This window comes from Dipodomys spectabilis, unplaced genomic scaffold (genome assembly GCF_019054845.1).
Source record: "Dipodomys spectabilis isolate Male_0828 unplaced genomic scaffold, ASM1905484v1 ptg000157l, whole genome shotgun sequence".
Lineage (NCBI taxonomy): Eukaryota > Metazoa > Chordata > Mammalia > Rodentia > Heteromyidae > Dipodomys > Dipodomys spectabilis.
This window is the reverse complement of record NW_024870834.1, coordinates 5,494,633-5,514,761: the sequence shown is the minus strand read 5'-3', so window position 1 is coordinate 5,514,761 and position 20,129 is coordinate 5,494,633. Positions and strand designations below refer to the sequence as shown.

General features: G+C 41.1%; 1 protein-coding gene across 1 annotated transcript in view; it reads right to left on the bottom strand.

Moving 5' to 3' along the window:
- Positions 1 to 19,713, bottom strand: part of Btbd7 (BTB domain containing 7) — a 68,501-nt gene extending 48,788 nt beyond the window's left edge. The window contains exons 1-3 of the mRNA XM_042692548.1: positions 19,493 to 19,713; positions 5,514 to 5,701; positions 3,189 to 4,268 (exon numbers count right to left, since the gene is read on the bottom strand). Of these exons, the coding sequence (XP_042548482.1) occupies positions 3,189 to 4,268; positions 5,514 to 5,595 (1,162 nt within the window). The 5' untranslated portion in view covers positions 5,596 to 5,701; positions 19,493 to 19,713. The remainder of the gene's footprint in view (positions 1 to 3,188; positions 4,269 to 5,513; positions 5,702 to 19,492) is intronic.
- Between the last annotated feature and the right edge of the window lie 416 nt (positions 19,714 to 20,129).

Sequence of the window (20,129 nt, the reverse complement as noted above, 5' to 3'; positions counted from 1 at the left end):
CATCCACTTCCCTGCAAATAACATAATCTTACTCTAATGGATGAGTAAAATTCCATTGTGTATATGTATCACATTTTTTTGAACCATTCATCTATTGTAGGGTATTTAGGCTGCTTCTGTAACTTGGCTATTGTGAACAGTGGCATCAATGAACATAGATGTGCAAGTGTTTTTACAATATCCTGACTTGTAACGTTCTGGACAGATGCCCAAGAGTGGTATGGCTGGGTCACAAGAAAATTCTATGTTTAGTTTTTTGAGACAACTCCAAGCCACCTTCCAGAGTGGTTGTACTAGTTTATATCCCACCAACAGTGTACTGTCTCTGCAGCATTATCTCTGTCAGTGTGTGTTACTGTTAGATTCTTGATGTTGGCCAATGAGATGGAATCTCAAAAGCTGTTTTGTTTTGCATTTCCTTGATGGCTAGGGATATTGAGCATTTCCTTATGTGTCTATTTGTCATTCTTTCTTCTTCTTCTGAGAAGTGTCTCTTTAGCTCCTCTGCTCATTTACTGATTGGTTTATGTTTTGGGGAGGTTAATTTTTGGAGCTCCTTGTATATTTTGGATATTAGGCCTCTGTCAGATGTATTGCTGATAAAAGATTTCCTCCCAGTTGGCTTTGGGGAGAGGGGGGGCATGGGGCTCTAACTCAGGGCCTGGGTGATATCCCTGAACTTCTTTGTGCTCAACACAAGTACTCTAAAGTGACAGAGCCACAGAGCCACTTCTGGTTTTGAGTGGTAATTGGAGATGAATCTCACAGATTTTTCTGCCCAGGCTGGCTTCCAACAGATCCTTAGATCTCAGCTTCTTGAGTAGGTAGGATTATAGGTGTGAGCTACCAGCATCCGGCTTGTTGGCTGTACTATGTCCTTTTCTATGCACAATTTTTTTTTCTTTTTTGGGGGGCTTGAACTCTGGGCCTGAATGCTGTCCCTCAGCTCTTCAGCTCAAGGCTAGTGCTCTACCACTTGAGCTGCTGAACCACTTCCAGTTTTCTGAGTGGTTTATTGGAAATAAGCATCTCTCAGATGTTCCTGCCTGGGGTGGCTTTGAACCATGATCCTCAGATCTCAGCCTGCTGAGAGGCTAGGATTACAGACATGAGCCACCAGTGCCTGGCTGCACAAACTTTTGATTCTGATGTAATCCCATTTGTCAATTCTCTCTCCTATTTGCTGTGTCCCTGGGACTCTTTGTTGTTGTTGGTTGTGGGGCTTGAACTCTGGGCCTGGGTGCTGTCCTTCAGCTCTTCAGCTCAAGGCTAGTGCTCTACCACTTGAGCCACAGCACCACTTCTGGTTTTTTCTGCTTATGTGGTACTGAGGAATCAAACCCAGGGCCTCATGCATGCAAGGCAAGCACTCTACCACGGAGCCACCTTCCCAAACCCGTCCCTGGGACTCTTTACAAAAAGTTCCTATCTATAATTTCTAATGTGTTTCTCCTAATCCATCTTGCAACAGTTTTAAAGGTTCAAGTCTGGTGTTGAGATCTTTGATCCACTTTGAGTTGATATTGGTGTACAGTGACAAATAGGGATCTAGTTTTAATTTTCTACATATGGATGTTGAGTATTCCCAACACCAATTATTGAAGAGGCTATCTTTTTCCACCACTCATTTTTGGCTCCCTTGTCAAGTATCAGATAACTGTTAGCATATGGTTTTATTTCTGGGTCTGTAACATTGATCTGCCAGCCAGTTTTTGTGCCAGTAGCAAACAGTTTTTGTTTTAGCTCTGTAGTAGAGCCTGAGGTTTGGGATTGTGTTACCTCCAGTATTATTTTGTTTTGCTTAAAATGTCTAGCCTTGCTTTTTGCTGGTTATTTTGGAGTTGGAATCTATGAAGTTTTCTACCAAGGCTGGCTTTGAATCTAATGGACTTTCCTGCTGGCTTTGAACCTTGATCCTCAATCTCAATCTCCTATAGAGGATTATAGGCACAAGCCACAGGAAATAGCAGTGATTCTTATTTTAATCTAATAAAATAGCTTTATGACATTTTGATTGTGGTGATAAAATATCTATTCCTAAAACGAGGATAAATAAGATTTTTACAGATTATGTATATATCTTTCTGTATAATCTTGTTATATACTGTTATTGTTATTTAACTTGGGTTTTTATTTTAGCTTTTAATTTTTCAGTCTTATTAAATGATTGATTCAACCATATATATGATTGAAGACACACACACACACACACACACACACACACACACACACACACACACACACACACACACACACACACACACACACACACACACACACACACACACCTTTCCAGTTCTGAAATGTTAAGATTTAACATTTACCAACAGATACATACTTTCTAATCTCAACTTTTGTGTATTCATTGACCTGTAACACAAAAAAACGTAGTGTCCCAATTTAAGATTTCTAAACTAACTGAAAGAAGCCTGTAAGTCTATCATTAATATTGTTTTTTTGGGGGGGTACTGTAAAGGAGAACTTTGACTTGAACTCAGGGCCTGGGCTCTATCCTTATGCTTTTTTAAGCTCAAGGCTAGTATTCTACCACTTGAGCCACAGTTCTACTTCTGGCTTTTTTTGGTGGCTAATTAGGGATAAAGATTCTCATGGACTTTCCTGCCTGGGCTGGCTTCAAGGTCCAAGTCTCAGATCTCGGCCTTCTAAGAAACTAGGATTATAGACGTGAGCCACAGATGCCAGGATTCACTAGTGTGTTTTAAATGTAGTGTATGATGTACAGCTAAGCTAAAAAAAAGATACAGATACTTAGAAATGTAAATTAGAGGGTTTGTCCAATTCTCTAATCTAATATAAATCAATTTATATTCAAATGCAGCTATCTTCATTTTTATAATGAATTTATTCTAACAGCAAATATTTAAGAATCAACAAGGTGTTGAGTATAAATATGAGAGTTTAACCTCAAAATCAGGGAAACCAATCATTTAAGTTTGGGTACAGACAGAATATAAATAGGTAATTCGATATAAAATTAAGCTTAATTTTAATATGAAATGGAAGGCCCCATTATCCCTGACCCTTATGCTGTCTCAGACTTTATAATTATAGGCTCAAAAAAACTGACCCTGCTCATCATAGGCACTGAAATGAGAACCAACTGGTTATGTTTTCAATTTGGGAGACAAGCATGTAATTATAGAAATAAAAAAGTTAGAATTTCATACCTTGCGCAAGCATGTTAAATTCCAAGAACAGTGCTATGTGGTAAAGTTCCATGGCTTCTTCTGCCCTGGTCATGTTTGGCTTCCCTGCGACAAGAGCCTGAACTTCACTGAGACTCCCTACAGAGGGACTACAGTGCAAAACGGAAAGGTCCACCACATCTGTATACATACAGTGTAATATTACTTTCGCATATTTTTTTGGTATAATGGATTCATCTAATATAATTCTTGTAGGAGTCCTCAAAGTTCGGTCTGTAATTTCTTCACCAGTCCGTATCCTCCTTTGTAATAAATTTCGAAAAAACGGGGATCGTGCAGAAATAACAGCCTTGTGGGCTTTGAGCTCTTCATCTAAACAGTTCTGATTTCCACCAAAAGCTTCAACCAGTTCAGAGTCTGAAGAAAAACTAAGGACAACATCATAATAACACATGTAATCAAAGAGCCCACGCATATCTACATCAAGGGAATTTGGTGTTCCAAATTCTTCACTAAGCTGAACAAGGATATCGACATTTTGAAACCTCGAGTCCTCCATTCCAAATTCTCCAGTATAAAGGTAGTGTAGCAAAGCAGAAAACATAGGCATATCAATACCTGCTGTATTGATGTCCATTATTATCTCTGCCCCATACTCAGGTGAGGAAGAAAGCAGTGTTTTAAAAAATGGACACCTTGCTGCCAAAATGGCACGATGAACAGGAAAACAAGTTTCTTGAAATATTAAGTCTACATCAGTACAATACTTATATTCATAAAGATCAGCCATATCTTTCTGCAATGTCCGTGCTTCTGGTCTAGCCAAACTGGCTTGTAGAGAAAGCTCTTTTAAGGCTGAAGTTCCCTCATATTCTTCCACTAATGCATTGACATCTCTAACATCCCACCCTGAGAGGAGTTCTCGCATCTGCTTGGCATGATCTGCAGACCTGTTAGATTTTCGACGTTTAATAAACTTCTTTTTGAGGGTGGCAAGGCCAGAGGTTCTCTTTTTTTTGTCTTGTGGCTTCTCATGGCCATGGTCAAGGCTATATAATTTTGATTCACAGCCATAGCCTTGCTGGGAATAAGATGATGTTCCTAAAAGGAAAATTAAACAAATAATTTGTTTTTCTTTTTTAACATGTTTCCCACATTAACATTTTTTATGTCAAAATTTTTTTGCAAATACATTCTTGGACTACTCAAAACTGCCTTTCTTTTTTTTTGCTGGTCTTGAGGCTTGAATTCTGGGCGTGGGTATGTCCCTGAGTTCCTTTTGCTCAAGGCTAGCACTACCACTTGAGCCACAGTACCACGTCCAGCTTTTTCTGTGATTTAATTGGAGATAAGAATCTCACAGACTCTCCTGCAAGGCTAGCTTTGAACATGATCCTTGTTTCTCAGCCTACAGAGTTTAGGATTACAGACGTTGAGCCACTAACACTCAGCTTCATTTTAATTTTTTTTTTTTTGGTCCATCATGGGATTGAATTCTGGGCCTGGACACTGTCCCTCAGCAATTTAGCTCAAGGCTAGCGCTCTACCACTTGAGCAACAGTGCCACTTCCAGTTTTCTGAGTGGCTTATTGGAGATAAGAGTCTCATTGACTTTTCCTTCCCCTGGCTGGCTTTGAACCAAGATCCTCAGATCTCAGCCTCCTGAATAGCTAGGATTACATGCATGAGCCACCAGCACCCGGCTCATTTTCATTTTTATAAAAGGAAGTAATTTCTGTAATACAGACTGAGGCAGGAACTGAGAACTTAAGGTCAGAGTATGCTATATAGTGAGACACTACCTAAAAAATCCATAATTAAACAAATAGGAAATAGAAAAAATAAAAATGAAAAGAAGGAAAGAAAAAGAGACAAAAAGAACAAATCAGTCTGAATTTTTAAGTCCCTTTAGTTCTCTGGAAATCAAGGAATAAATAATACATCTTTCTAGAAACAATTTATAGACATATATATATATATATATATATATATATATATATATATTCACACATACACATATGTAATTGTGAAATGTTTTTCTCCCTAATTATACCAAGACTATAGTTATAGTAGCAAAATAAAAAGACCAGTACATATGACTGGAGATTCCTAGCTTGTTGTCAGTTATGGTTGCTACAACAAAATTAAAGATCCTTGTGCTATAAAGTATTTAGTCTGATAAAACCCATAAAAGCCATATTTCTTATTGGTGAGGGGAGGAATCCAGATGCCACAGAATTATTTGTAACATTTCCACAGATCAATTTGCTTATCCACCAAGATCACTAAGAACACAATTCCATTTACAGTTATGATGGAAAATACGTCAGAAAAACTGAAAGTTACCTATGAAAGTCTGTTGGGCCTGTGGATTTCCCCCTACCCTTGGGGAACATGAATGAGGATAGTTAGATGCATTAGCACCCATTTTCTTCAGTCACTCAGGCATTCCATCTGCTGGTTCTTCAGAGTATAATCCCAGAGGCCTTTATGAACCTTCAACCCTGGATCCAGCTGCATCTTTTCATCCATTTCTTGATATAAAACAAAGATAATTGTGTTTATTTTTCCAAATGTATCTCAAAAATCACAAAAACATGTTACTAAAGAACTGCTTCTGTTGGTAAATAATGGTATATTGTCAATCTACATGTACATTTCCAGTAAATATTTTTTAAATGTTTAAGTTTGATATATGAATCTTCCTGTAACTCTGAGCCATAAAATAATATACTTTTCAGGTTATTAAAAAAAGCATAATACTAATTTCAAAACACAGAAAGAGCATTTGGACTAAAATGAAAGGCTACAATTAAAATAAAAAAGATTGCGACAACTGCCCATAATTGTAAGCCAATATTCTAAGCAACTTAATAACATTTAAAAAGTTGAGGGCCAAGGGAAGGTGGCTCAGTGGTAGAGCGCTTGCCTTGCATGCATGAGGCCCTGGGTTCGATTCCTCAGCACCACATAAGCAGAAAGAAAAAAGCCGGAAGTGGCGCTGTGGCTCAAGTGGTAGAGCGCTAGCCTTGAGCTGAAGAGCTGAGGGACAGCGCCCAGGCCCAGAGTTCAGGCCCCATGACCGGACCCCAAAAAAAAAAAAAGTTGAGGGCCAGAATGTGGCTTAGTGGTGAGTGCTTGCCCTGCATGCATGAAGAAGCCCAGGGTTCAATTCCTCCTTTCCACACAAACAGAAAAGGCTGGCTCAAGTGGTAGAGTGCCTATAGACTTGAGCAAACTGGCAAAAAAAAAAAAAGTTGATACTAGTTAAAAAAAATGCAGACAAGTAATTGGCTTGTTGTTTTTCTGCTTTAAGATAAAACTGCTTCATCTGGTCTTTAATCTATAAAACTGGGCAGTCTATGAAAAAGGGGATAAGGAAAAGTGAACACTTAAAGGAAAATATCTTTAAGTTATTATTCTATAGTCATTTTTCAGGAGTTAGAAATACAGTGAGATATGTGAGGGGAAAAAATAACTACCTTCCTCAAAAATTCCTGAAATAAAAATACTGCTAATATCTGATAATATAACAGGTCCAGTAGCATTAATAGATTAAATTTTGAACCAGGTGATTTAACTCTCCTCTCAGAGATGCTGGCAGGATATATACACTTAGACAAAACTATAAGAGAGAACAAGACTAAAGAATACATTTACACCTTAAACCATTTGGATATCTAAAATTTATCTAACTAAAAAGGGCTTAAGAGAAATTTAAACTCTATTATTAGAATTGTTAGGTAAACCAGCAACCAACTAATTTGGCCTAAAATGAAAGATGGAAATGTTTTAACAACTAAGATTTAAAGAAAACACATATACACACTATCACAGAAAACCTGCTAAAATACAGAACTGTGTCAAGAGTGTTAGAATTTATTTTCACCTCCATTACTGATACAGCATAACCTTAGTAATTCACATTTAGGAAAACCCCTATTTTCTATTCAAATCTTTTTGTGTTTTACTCAGATTTTTTTTTTTTTTTTTTTTGGTCAGTCATGGGGCTTGAACTCTGGCCTTGGGCCCTGTCCCTGCGTTCTTCTGCTCCAGGCAGTGAGAGCTCTACCTCTTGAGCCACAGCACCACTTTGGAGATAAGAGTCTCAAGGAATTTCCTGCCCTGGCTGGCTTTGAGTGGTGATCCTCAGATCTCAGCCTCCTAAGTAGCTAGGATTACAGGCATAAGCCACCAGCCCAGGGCTTACTCAGATCTTTTATTATGTGTATCTCAACATATACAACATTGCATATATGTGTAGATACACATATATACATATAATACTTTCTAGTAATTAGATATACTTTTATTTATTTTTATTTATTTATTTTGGGTCCGGTCATGGGGCCTGAACTCTGGGCCTGGGCGCTGACCCTCAGCTCTTCAGCTTAAGGCTAGCGTTCTACCACTTGAGCCACAGCGCCACTTTCGGCTTTTTTTCTTTTTGCTTATGTGGCCCTGAGGAATTGAACCCAGGGCCTCATGCATGCAAGGCAAGCGCTCTACCACTAAGCCACCTTCCCAGCCCCCTAGATATACTTTTAAAGAGCAGTAGCTCCAATCAAATAATATATAAACAAATTTCTAGTAAAATTTATCTGTGAGAACACACCACCTTTAAACTTTGCTTAACACATACTACTAAAAGTCTGAGATGTGGCCAGACGCTAAAGGGTTTAAATACCATTTTGTAAACTGAATTGCCAAAACCAAGTTACTTCTTCCAGCAAAGTCCATTTTAACACAGATAAGTAATCAATCAAATACTTTCTAACATTTGATACTCAGTATTATTCACAGTTTTGTTTCGTTTTGTTTTGGGGGCTTGAACTCTGGACCAGGGCCCTATCCCTCAGCTCTGCAGCTCAAGGCTAGTGCTCTACCACTTTAGCCACAGTGCCACTTCTGTTTTTCTGGTGGTTAATTGGAAATAAGAGTCTCATGGACTTTCCTGCCCGGGCTGGCTTTGAACTGCGATCCTCAGACTTTGGCCTCCTGAGCAGCCCTATATAGGATTATAAGCGTGAGCCACCAGCGCCCAGCTAATCAAAGTTTTTAATTCTTAAGTACTAGAAATGTAGAAAAAGTTCCTTTATGGGGGAAATTCATTATTTGAATTTTGTTAGGTTTAAAATGAAAGTTGGTACCCTGAGTTCAAACCCTCATACTGATCAAAACAAAAGAAAATAAAATCTATGGCAAATGGTACACAGTAGTATATTTTTGTTGTTGTTCTTTTTTGTTTGTTTGTTTTTGTCAGTCGTGGGTCTTGAACTCTGGGCCTGGGTGCTGTCCCTCAGCTCTTCAGCTCAAGGTGAGCGCTCTACCACGTGAGCCACAGCACCGCTTCCGGTTTCCTAGTGGTTTATTGGAGATAAAGGAGTCTCATGGAGTTTTCCTGCCTGGGCTGGCGCTTTGAACAGTGATCCTTAGATCTCAGCCTCCTGAGTAGCTAGGATTACAGGCGTGAGCCACTGGCACCTGGCTCATTTTTTTTTTTTTGGGTCCGGTCCTGGGGCCTGAACTCTGGGCCTGGGCGCTGTCCCTCAGTTCTTCAGCTCAAGGCTAGCGCTCTACCACTTGAGCCACAGCGCCACTTCCGGCTTTTTTCTTTTTGCTTATGTGGTGCTAAGGAATCGAACTCAGGGCCTCATCCATGCAAGGCAAGCGCTCTACCACTGAGCCACCTTCCCAGCCCTGGCTCATTGTTTTTTAATTTAATCTGTCTTTAGATGCTAGAAATTAGGTTAAATGAGAATTCAAATCTCTTCAAGAAATTTTTTTTTTCCCCGTAGGCAAGCCTGATTTTTGTCTGCTATAGACACAGGATGAAATTTAATATTTGGCTGAGATGACAGGTAAGGAAAAAAGAAGTGTGAGATGCAAATGGCCCTAGAAGGTTTATAAATTCTTTTTGTAGAATCACTATTCTAGATAATTCCCTCTGTTAACCTCAACAAGATGGGTCGCAATCAAACCATGTAACTATGTTAAAATGTTTCATTAAGTACAATAGACCCAGTTGAAGGGGAAAATCCTGAATGCAAAAATGAAAACAACTATCAGAAAATTAAAAACAACAACAAATAAAATTAACAAAGCAGAAGTCAGCTCCTTTCCTCCCCACTTACCCAACGCAAACCAAACCAATCCTAGGTCAGTATTTTATAGAGAGTTATTTAAAATTTTGAAAAATTCAGGATTAACACCAGATGGGAACTTTATTATTAATTTTGTTTATGCAGTACTGAGGAATTGAGCCTAGGGTCTCATGCATGCTAGGCAAGCACTCTGCCACTAAGCCACATTCCCTGCCCAGAATGGAATTTTATAGCCTCTTTTAAGTGTTAAGATACATCATGAAGAGGAAGTAATTAGCTTGATCTAAATGAGTCCTGTTGCCCTACAGAGAAGTAAAAGAATGACCTTATATAACAGTTTGGAAAAATGCTGATTACTGTTATGAAAACACATATACTGCTTTATGCAGCAGAGAAGACGCCAAGAGTTAAGGGATCTAGGATTGCATTCTGTCATTGATTTTCCACATATGAGGAAGAAGTCACACTTGACTCCTCCTTCCCTCCTACCTCCCCCAGTCTTGGGGCTTGAACTCAGGGTTTGGGCACTGTCCCTGAGGTTTTCACTTAAGGCTGGCTTTCTACTGCTTTAGTCACAGTTCTACTTCTGGTTTTTGTGTGATTAACTGGAGGTAAGAGTTTCATGGACTTTCTTGCCCACACTGGCTTTGCACCATGATCCTTAGATTCCAGCCTCCTGAGAAGCTAGGATTACAGGTATGAGCTCATGCTGAACTTTGATGGGCCTAATTCTAAATCTATAAAATAAGGAAGATTAAATAGGATTTCTTAAAATTCAATGAAGCAATATAACCTACTAATTTGGAAAATGAATGTTAGTCTACAGAGAAAAAAAAAGCACTTGGATTTTGGGTTTAAGCATGTTTTTCTATTAGTTTGATTATTAGGGAACGAAGGACAGAAAAGTGGAGCAAAGCAACTTAAAATGAAAGAGAAATGCAAAACCACTGCAATACTTCATTACTGTCAAATCTAAGCTGAATACTTATCTTCAAGCCAAGATGCTTGAGTATAAAAAGTGGTACAAAACAGAGAGAACATGTGTTTGACGAGGTGAAGTTGGGACCATGTTCATGCTATAGCCAATCACATTTCTTGATAAACCTGAAATAAGTAGTTTAAAAAAGAAACTCCCAAAAGTCACCAATTAAATTTTTTTCTATAGCCATCTCATACTCCATGTTTTATCTAACATAACTCTTTTTTGTTTTAGGGTTTATTGTACAACAGATTCTGTCTTAAAGCTTTCGCATAGATTAACTCATTCTCTTAACAATTTTTACTGATGAGGCTGAGAGGTTAGTAACTTGTCCAAGATAAAGTAAAAGAGCTAAGATTACTTTCTTTGTAAGCTTCAGTTTTATCCTTGGATGCATTTCAAGAGCAACATGACAAAAAGATATTGAACAGCAAGCAGCAGTCAGCAATAAACCCTTGCCTTTGAAGGCATCTTCAAAAAGATGACACCAGAAGGGGAATTCAGAAAGACACAAACTAGGCTAGGCTGTCTCAATGGGACCATCTACTATAAAGACAAAAGACTGTTCCCCAGCACAGAAAACTGTGACATTTCCAATAGCAGACTAACAATGCTTGTCATACAGCTTGTCATTATTATGTTTCATTATTATGTTTCATTAACTCTGTTTACCAAGATAAGAAAGTTAGGAGACACAGCCTTCAAGTCTATTTTCAGCAACTGAAAGTGAATTATAAACTCATAAAGTAAGAAAATATGATTTATAATTAAAACTAAAAAAAAATTAAAAACAGGCAAATCCTTGAAAGTTGTTTCTCCAAAGATTCACAAATAGCCAAATACATTAACAATCATCAATATCACTAATTATTAGGGAAATGTAAGTGAAAGCCAAATGAGATTATCTCATCATAACCACTGAGATCATTAAGATGGCTACTAACACACACACACACACACACACACACACACACACACACACACACACACACACACACACAGTATTAGTGAGGATGGAGAGAAATTGGAACTCTTGCATTCCATGCAAGATAGGACAATTGCAGAAAACATCTATTTCTAAAAATAAATAAAAAGAGAAATACCACATGACTGTGCAATTTGAATTTTACTGCAAAGAATTGAAAGCAGAAAATGGAAAAGGTATTTGTACACACATGTTCACAGCTTATTATTCACAGTAGCTAAAACATGGAAGTAACCCAGCTGTCTACCAAGTAATGAATGAAGCCAGGTCCTGGTAATTCATACTTGTAATCCTAGCAACTCAGGAGGCTGAGACCTGAGAACCATAGTTTGAAGCCAACTTGGGCAGAAAAGTCCATGAGACTCTTATCTCCAATAAATCACCAAAAAGCTGGAGGCAGAGGTGTAGCTCAAGTCATGGGGTGCCAACCTTGAGCAAAAAAGCTAAAGGACAGTGCCCAGGCCCTGAGCACAAGCCCTATTACTGGCATGAAAGAAAGAAAGAGACAGAGACAGAGACAGAGAGAGAGAAAGAGAGACAGAGACAGAGAGGGAAAGGAAGGAAAAAAGGAAGGGAAAGAAGTAAGGAAGGAAGGAAGGAAGCAAGGAAGGAAGGAAGGAAGGAAGGAAGGAAAGAAGGAAGGAAGGAGAGAAAAGAAAAGAAAAGAAGGAAGGAAAGAAAGGCAGGAAAAGGAAGGAGAGAGAGAGAAAAAGAGAGGGGAGAGGGAAGAGGAAGGGAGGGAGAAGGAGGTAGGAAGGGGAGGAGGAGCCGGGAGTTGGTGGCTCATGCCTGTAATCCTAGCTACTCAGGAGGCTGAGATCTGAGGATTGCAGTTCAAAGCCAGTCCAGGCGAAAGTACGTGAGACTCTTATCTCCAATAAACCACCAGAAAACCGGAAGTGGTGCTGTGGCTCAAGAGGTAGAACACTCACCTTGAGCTGAAGAGCACAGGGACAGGGCCCAAGCCCAGAGTTCAATCCCCACGACTAACTTAAAAAAAAAAAAAAAAGTAGGTTGTACCTTGCATATCCACTTAATCTGGTTGTTTGGCAGAGGTAACTGAAACACTGATGGCCACAGCAGTAGGTAAGAGACTGACTTTGACCCAGCCACCCCAACATCAAAACCTGTGTTGTCTTCTTGCAGCTGTATCCCTCCAAACTGAGGTAGTTCTAGAAGGAGCAAGAAAAAAGTACTTATAAACAGACGGTGAACATGATTATTAGGTCCTGCAAGATAGTCTATAGAAGTTTTCTAATCAATTGCCACATAAGACAATGGTGTCATTTATAACATTTGTTTATGATAAAAAGAGATTTTGAGTCAGTCAGTATTTGCCTGAATTAATAAAATAACTATTTTAATTAGATGCACTGTTTTTTACTGTAGGCTTAGTGGTGTACAGAAAGGCAGCTTTAGAGAAGGTGGTAAAAGTTGGAAACATAGACTGTTAGTAGAGCACCAGCCAACGAACAAAGCACCAGGTATAGAGTTCGAGTCCCAGTTTCTCAACAACAAAAAAAAGAAGGAGTCAGTGATGAGAAATGTTAGTTCAGATTTGAGTTTAAAAAGAAAAGAGAGAAACAGCTCATATCAGAATATATTCAACTGTATTTATTTATTTACTTATTTATGGGTCCAGTCGTGGAGCCTGAACTCTGGGCCTGGGCGCTGTCCCTCAGCTCTTCAGCTCAAGGCTAGTACTCTACCACTTGAGCCACAGCGCCACTTCCGGCTTTTTTCTCTTTTGCTTATGTGGTGCTGAGGAATTGAACCCAGGGCCTCATGCATGCAAGGCAAGTGTTCTACCACTGAGCCACCTTCCCAGCCCTCAACTGAATTTAATAGAAAAATATTCTCATAAACTTCACAAAAGCCAAAGCATTTAGATTTTCTGATACCAACTTATTAGCACATGTTAATAATATAAAATTATATTTCTTGTTGATAAGCAACTATGGGTTCCAGTGGTAGAGCCTGAGAGATAAGAAAACACATTAGGTGAGCCTGATAGGAAGCCCGAAACTGGCTGGAGAGAAAAGATAACAGAAACATGACTACCGAAACTCCAAGGTACCCTCATCCAGGACAGTCTTCATTAGGAAAGCTCCAATTCCAAACTACTGGATCATGAAGAACAGTTTTGTGAATGGTACTATGATGTACTGTACTCATAACTTGACTTCTAGAAATTGAAACCCCTTTGTACAACTATTTAATAAAAATTTTTTTTAAAAAAAGGATTTAGAAGAATGAACAGAAAGCCAAATGTTGAATCTCAAGAAATGCTGAGAACAATAAAGGAAAGCATTGGAAGCCAGGTGCTGGTGGCTCACACCTGTAATCTCAGTTTAAAGTCAGCCTGGGCAGGAAAGTCCATGAGACTCTTATCTCCAATCAACCACCAGAAAAACTGGAAGTGTCACTGTGGCTCAAAGTGTTAGCATACTAGCTTTGAGAAAAAGCTCAGAACAGCACCCAAGCCCTGAAGCCTGGGACCAGCAAAAAAGAAAAGAAAAGCTAAGCCAGGCCCTAGGACCCACAAAGGGTCAGAGTTCAAACTCTAGGAGTAGCAAAACAACAACAACAAAAAAAAACACAACCCAATGAAAAAACAATGCATGATAGAGGGGATGACAGGGGAGGGCACACAAATGAAGAGAGAAAGGGTGAGCAAATAGTCATTATATTCAGTGTAAGAACTGTAACTTGAAGGTAAGGATTTTTAGGATCCATCAAGACCATCCCAGGGGGACCATGTGGAGGCAGGCACGCACAAGAGAAAAATTATTATAAGGTTTATTAGAGACCATATCTCCCCCCAGGAGAGGGAGCAATATGGTGTGTGCCCCTATCCAGGTGGGTAGCTCTGGGGCTAGTGGCAAGGTCCTTGCACAGGTAGGTCTGGGCAGAGAATGGGAGTGGCCAGCTATAGGGTGGGAACTCTAGGGCAGGGAGGACCTCAGGTCTGGGTGAAGCTGGGGACCAGAGGTGGGGATAATGTTAACAGGGATGAGGAAAGATAGGGGAGAATGATGGAAAGGGTGATATTGATCAAAATGCATTATATTCATAACCAGATTTCTGGAATTGAAACTCCTTTGTACATCTATTTAATAATAGTAATAATAATAATAAACAGCACGACACTGGCATGAAGACAGACTTACAGGCAAATGGAATACAAGGGAAATAAACCCTTAAACTATGGTCAAATAATAACAACTATCACTTGTGTTAGAGCTTGAACCCAGCCTCTTGTACATGCTAAGCACATTCTTTAAAACTGATCTATACCCTCAAGTGAATTTTAATAAAGGTACCAAAACCACTCAATGAGAAAGGAATATTTTAAAACAAACAGCATTAGAAGAACTGGTTATCTATAAAGACCTAAACAGAATACCTACAACTAAGTATCATTTAAAAGAACACAAAGAGGCAAAGTTTCATGATGCTGAATATGGCAATGAATTCTTTAATATGATGCTAAAAGTTCAAGCAACAAAAGAAAAACTGGGTAAGTAGGACTTAGCCAAAATAAAAAACTTGTGAGAGGAGATACTAAAGGATAAAGAGAATTGAAAGTTGTTTGTGGACATACATACATACACATACAAGCACACACATGTACACACACACATGGATACAGTATAATATCCTCCAAATGCTGTTTGTTAAAGGGGGCAGGACTGAGGGGAGCAATTTGATTTTGGTTTGGTTTTGTTTTTTGTTTTGGGTCCGGTTGTGGGGCCTGAACTCTGGGCCTGGGCACTGTCCCTCAGCTCTTCAGCTCAAGGCGAGTGCTCTACCACTTGAGCCACAGCGACACTTCCGGCCTTTTTTTTTTTCTGCTTATGTGGTGCTGAGGAATCGAACCCAGGGCCTCATGTATGCAAGGCAAGCGCTCTACCACTGAGCCACCTTCCCAGCCCGAGGAGAGCAATTTGAATATGGTGAAGGGAGTAAATTTATTCAAAGTAAACTGAGGCATATGGACTATTACAATGGTAACAAATAATGACATATTACAAATATGTTAAACACAGGGCTGGGAAGGTGGCTCAGTGGTAGAGCACATGCCTTGCATGCCAGAGGCCCTGGGTTCAATTCCTCAGCACCACATAAGCAAAAAGAAAAAAGCCGGAAGTGGCGTTGTGGCTCAAGTGGTAGAGCACTAACCTTGAGCTGAAGATCTGAGGGACAGCGCCCAGGCCCAGAGTTCAGGCTCCATGACCAGACCCAAAAAAAAAAAAAAAAAAATGTTAAACACAAAAAATACTGAAAAAAATAAATTGCACATCAAAGTTCAATGAAACTATAGATTAAAAAGAAAACACTTGCAAATCATGTTTAATACGAGATTAATATTCAGGAAAAAAACTCCTAAAAATAAAGGAAAAAAAGTTGAAATGAAAAATCGACAAACTGATCCTGGTAATACATATCTAGATTCCTAGCAGGAGAAAGGCTGAAGCAAACAATGGAGATTTCCAAGAACATTCTGGGTGAGACCTCGTATTAAAAAAAAAAAAAAAGCAAAGAACCTGATATCCTGGTATTTCTTCAAAGTTAATATACAAGAAGCCAAACAGAATGGAAAAGGACACTCATGATCACTAGGGAAATAAAAATGAAAACCACAGAGGCTGGGAGGTTGGCTCAGTGGTAGAGTGCTTGCCTCACATGAATGAGGCCCTGGGTTCGATTCCTCAGTACCACATAAGCAGAAAAAAAGCAGGACATGGCACTGTGGCTCAAGTGGTAGGACACTAGCCTTGAGCTGAAGAGTTGAGGGTCAGTGCCCTGGCCCAGAATTCAACCCCCAGGACCGAGAAAAAAAAAAACAAAAAACACCACAATGTGATACCACTTCAGATTCATTAATTATTCTCAAAAAGAGAAAAAGTAAGCAAGTACCCAGTGTTTAGAAAAGAATCATAATGCAATGCTGATGGACATGTAAATTTTTATGGATATAAATATTGAAAAGAGCCAGATGCTGGTGGCTCAAGCCTGTAATCCTACTCAGGCTGAAATCTGAAGACTGTGCTCCAAAGCTATCAGAGGCAGGAGAGTCCAAGACACTATTTTTTTGTCGGTCGTGGGGCCTGAACTCTGGGCCTGGGCGCTGTCCCTCAGCTCTTCAGCTCAAGACTAACCCTCTACCACTTGAGCCACAGTGCCACTTCCGGCTTTTTCTGCTTGTGTGGTGCTAAGGAATCGAACCCAGGGCCTCAAGCATGCAAGGCAAGCACTCTACCACTGAGCCACCTTCCCAGCCTGAGTCCAAGAGACTCTTCATTTTTTTTTCAAAATTTTTATTGTGATTAAGTGGTTACATAATTTCCCAATTTCACAGTACTGTGGGACCAAGAGACTCTTATCTCTAATAAACCACAAGAAAACCGGAAATAGAACTATGGCTCAAAGTGGTAGAGTGCTAACCTTGAGCGAAAAAGAGCTCAGGGACAGCACCCATGCCCTGAGTTCAGGCCTCACAACCTACAAAAAATAAAATAAAAAAGAACTAAAGCAAAAAAAAAAAAAAAAAAAAAAAGACCTAGGGACATGGCTCCAGTGGTAAAGTACTTGCCTAGCAAACATGAAATCCTTAGTCAAATTCCTGGTGCCATTTAAAAAAAGAGGGTGGGAGGAGGAGTCTGAAGTGGAAGGCTCATGATTTGGAAAGCATCTTTGACTAAATAAACATCAGGCTCAAGTCCAGCACCACTACTTAGTGAGACTTACAAAACAACCCAAGTAAATAGGTAAAGTAACCAATTCTGCACCCTGCTACAACATTGACAATCATGTGACTACAGGACAATACAGCAAAATTCCACTTGTAAGTGAAAATGAATTACAGTAACAAAATGAGTCAAAGTAGATCAATGATAGTTTTGTTGCTTAACAGATTAATCCTTGGCCTTTAAACTTTGAAAGGCTATCTATATCTTGTATAAGAAAATAAAAAGCCCAATTTCAATTAAACACTGAAATCTTTTTCTACAGGCTGATAACTTTCAAAAAGAAATCATCCTCCCAAATAAATTCTATTGTTGCTTATCTTAGTCTCTGTTTATTCCCTTCTGTCAAAATTAATCTTCAAATTATCCTTTTGCTTTTCTCTCACAAAGTAACCCTCTCCAGATGAAGTACCAAGTGTTCTGGGAAGTTTTTCAGACTGCTAAGGCCTCACTGAAATTCTCTCTCTTGAAAACCCACAGTATTGTTTGTATTAGAATTCACTAGATGGTCTTCTAGATTCATGTGAGCACATTTTTTTCCAATAAGAACTTGAGGGCAAAGTCTATGAATTACATTTCTTTCCTTTGTCCAGTAGCTCTTCTGAAGATCCAACAGATCTTCAATAATCACCTGTGTAATTTTGGACATGTTTCAGTAATTAAAATATGAAGCTAGATTCACTTGGTTTTATTGTATTTTTGCTGGTTAACTATAAACACTATAAACCTATGACACACTACAAATAAAATTACTATGATCCAACAGGATGAGCCATGGAAACTGGGCAGTATAACCTGTTATAAATCCTACAAAAATTTTGTTTAAATGATGTTACTGCACTACAGAACACTACAGAAGTCAGGTTTTGTAGGATAAAATACCTGTAGGCTTTATTAGAATGGGCTATGGCTAAGGCAGGCGCCAGTGGCTCTCGCTGTAATCCTAGCTACTCAGGAGGCTGAGATCTGAGGATCATGGCTCGAAGCCAGTCCAGCCAGCCCGGGAAGGAAAGTCTTTTCTCCAACTGACCACCAGGAAGCCGGAAGTGATACAGTGGTTCAAGTGGTAGAGCGCTTGCCTTGAGCTGCAGAGGTGAGGAACATTGCCTAGGCCCAGAGTTCAAGCTCCATGACTGACCAAAGAAAAGAAAAAGGAGCCATGCTGTAATTTAGTGAATATGTAGTCATGGACTTACAAAAACTCTGCATGAAACATGTTTTTATTAAATTCAGATTAGTAGAAGAAATGTTCAGTTATTTGAGATAGCTGTCAGAACCAGAGACACTCTGCTTTCAACTTTATTGCACAGATTTAGGGGTAGGGATAGAAGGACCGTGAAGAACACAATGAAGACTAAGAAACTGCGGAGTGTAGAAAAAAAGGCTATAAATGGTATGTAGAAAGGCCTAGGTAGGAGTTTTGGTCCTATCTCTTAACCAGCTCTAAGACTCAAGACAAACCATTTTTTAGCCCTCGTTTCTTGGCTTTAAAACAACCACCACACCAATTCTGTAAACCTTTTCCTGACTCCAAAAATTCAAGATAGGCCTAATCACAGCTGCTTTTAACAACCCAAGATTCCCGTAAAGCAATTCATAGCAGGAAGAAAGCAATTTACTCCACCGATCTAAAAAGAAAGGGGTATTCATAGACAAAAACGAGTGTTAGTTGACTTAAAAGCTAAGGAATTCTGCAAAAGAAAAAAAAAAGTCCCCTTCCTTGTTACAATAAGATGTTTCAGAGGAGGAAACGGAACGCCGAGAAACAGAAGAGAGCTAAGACTGCTTCTGTAAATCAGGCCTACATCTGAGTAGTTGTTACCTGTGTGGTAGGGGAAGAGGTACTATTGTAGGCAGAAAGTAAAAACAACACTCGGGAGTTTCTCCAAAATCGCGTGCGAACCGGAAAGGCCATCAAATACCCACCAGGCACAACCTCCGGTTCCTCATCACACACAAGGTATTGTCTCCCTCCATACCTGTCAAAAGCCCAATTCTCCACCCCCCAAAACCCACCCCAACAGTAACTTTCGGGACCCTCTAACTTCTCCCCCCGGGAGTAGCCGGCTACAGGCCTGCTCCCCGCCGGCCGCCCTCACACCCACCCCCGACACCGGCATCCGTAAACTCCGCACCCCAGGTCTCGGGGGAGGTTTCCCCGGGTCCCGCCCCTCAGACCCGGGCACCGGAGCCCGCGGCCGGCCCCGCCACCGCCGCGGCCACCGGGCGCCACCCTCAACGCCACAGCTCGCGCCGCGACCCCCGGCACGGCCGCGGCCCCCGGGACGGCGGCGCCCCGCCCGGCCCGCCCGGCGGACCCTCGGCGAGCACCGGGACCGGCCAGTCCGGCGCCCGCCGCGCCTGCGCCCCAGACGGACGCCTCCCGCGGCGACCCTGCTCCAGCCCCGCGTCCCCTCGCCAGCCACAGCCCTCTCCGCGCTCGGACGCCCCGCGCCGCGCGGGGCAGAGCGGCGGCTCCACGGTCCCAGAGACGCCGAGGGACTCACCTCGGAGACTCCTCCCGCCGCTGCCGCTGCTGGGACCGTCACTCCCGCCGCCCCCGCCACCAGCACCGCCGTCCGCACCGGCGCCAGCACCCGCGGCCATCCTCCTTCGGCCGCCGCCGACGCCGCCGCCCTCTCCTGTCAGTAGCTCAGGCTCCGGGACTGTTCCAGGTGCCCCTCGCCGCCATTTTGACTCCTACAGGGAGCAGGAGGGGCTCGGTTCGGCGCGGCCCTAAGGCGCCTGCGCGGCGCTGCGGAGCCAGCCGAGCCCCGCCCGCCCCCGACGTCGCCACGCTCGGGTCACGTGGGCCTGCATCGTTGCGCGCTAGGGTGGGGGTGGAGCCTGGTCATGGTGGGCCTGGCTTCCGCCGGGTTCTAGCGCTGCCGTGTTTTTGCTGCTGATCGCCGGGGATTTGAGGCTGGTCGCGGCGTCCCCCTCATTCCCACTTATTGTGGCATTCGATTAGTGGTCAAACTGCTCGGCGGCCGGCAGCCTCAAAAGCAACTGCGATTCCGTGGAAAAATCCTTTGCACAGACTGGGCATTTCGGTGGGCACTACCATGATAGTTGTATAGGATGTTAAAGGTCTTTTAAGGACACTGAAAGGTTTCAACAAGACAGGATTAATGAAAGCTCACC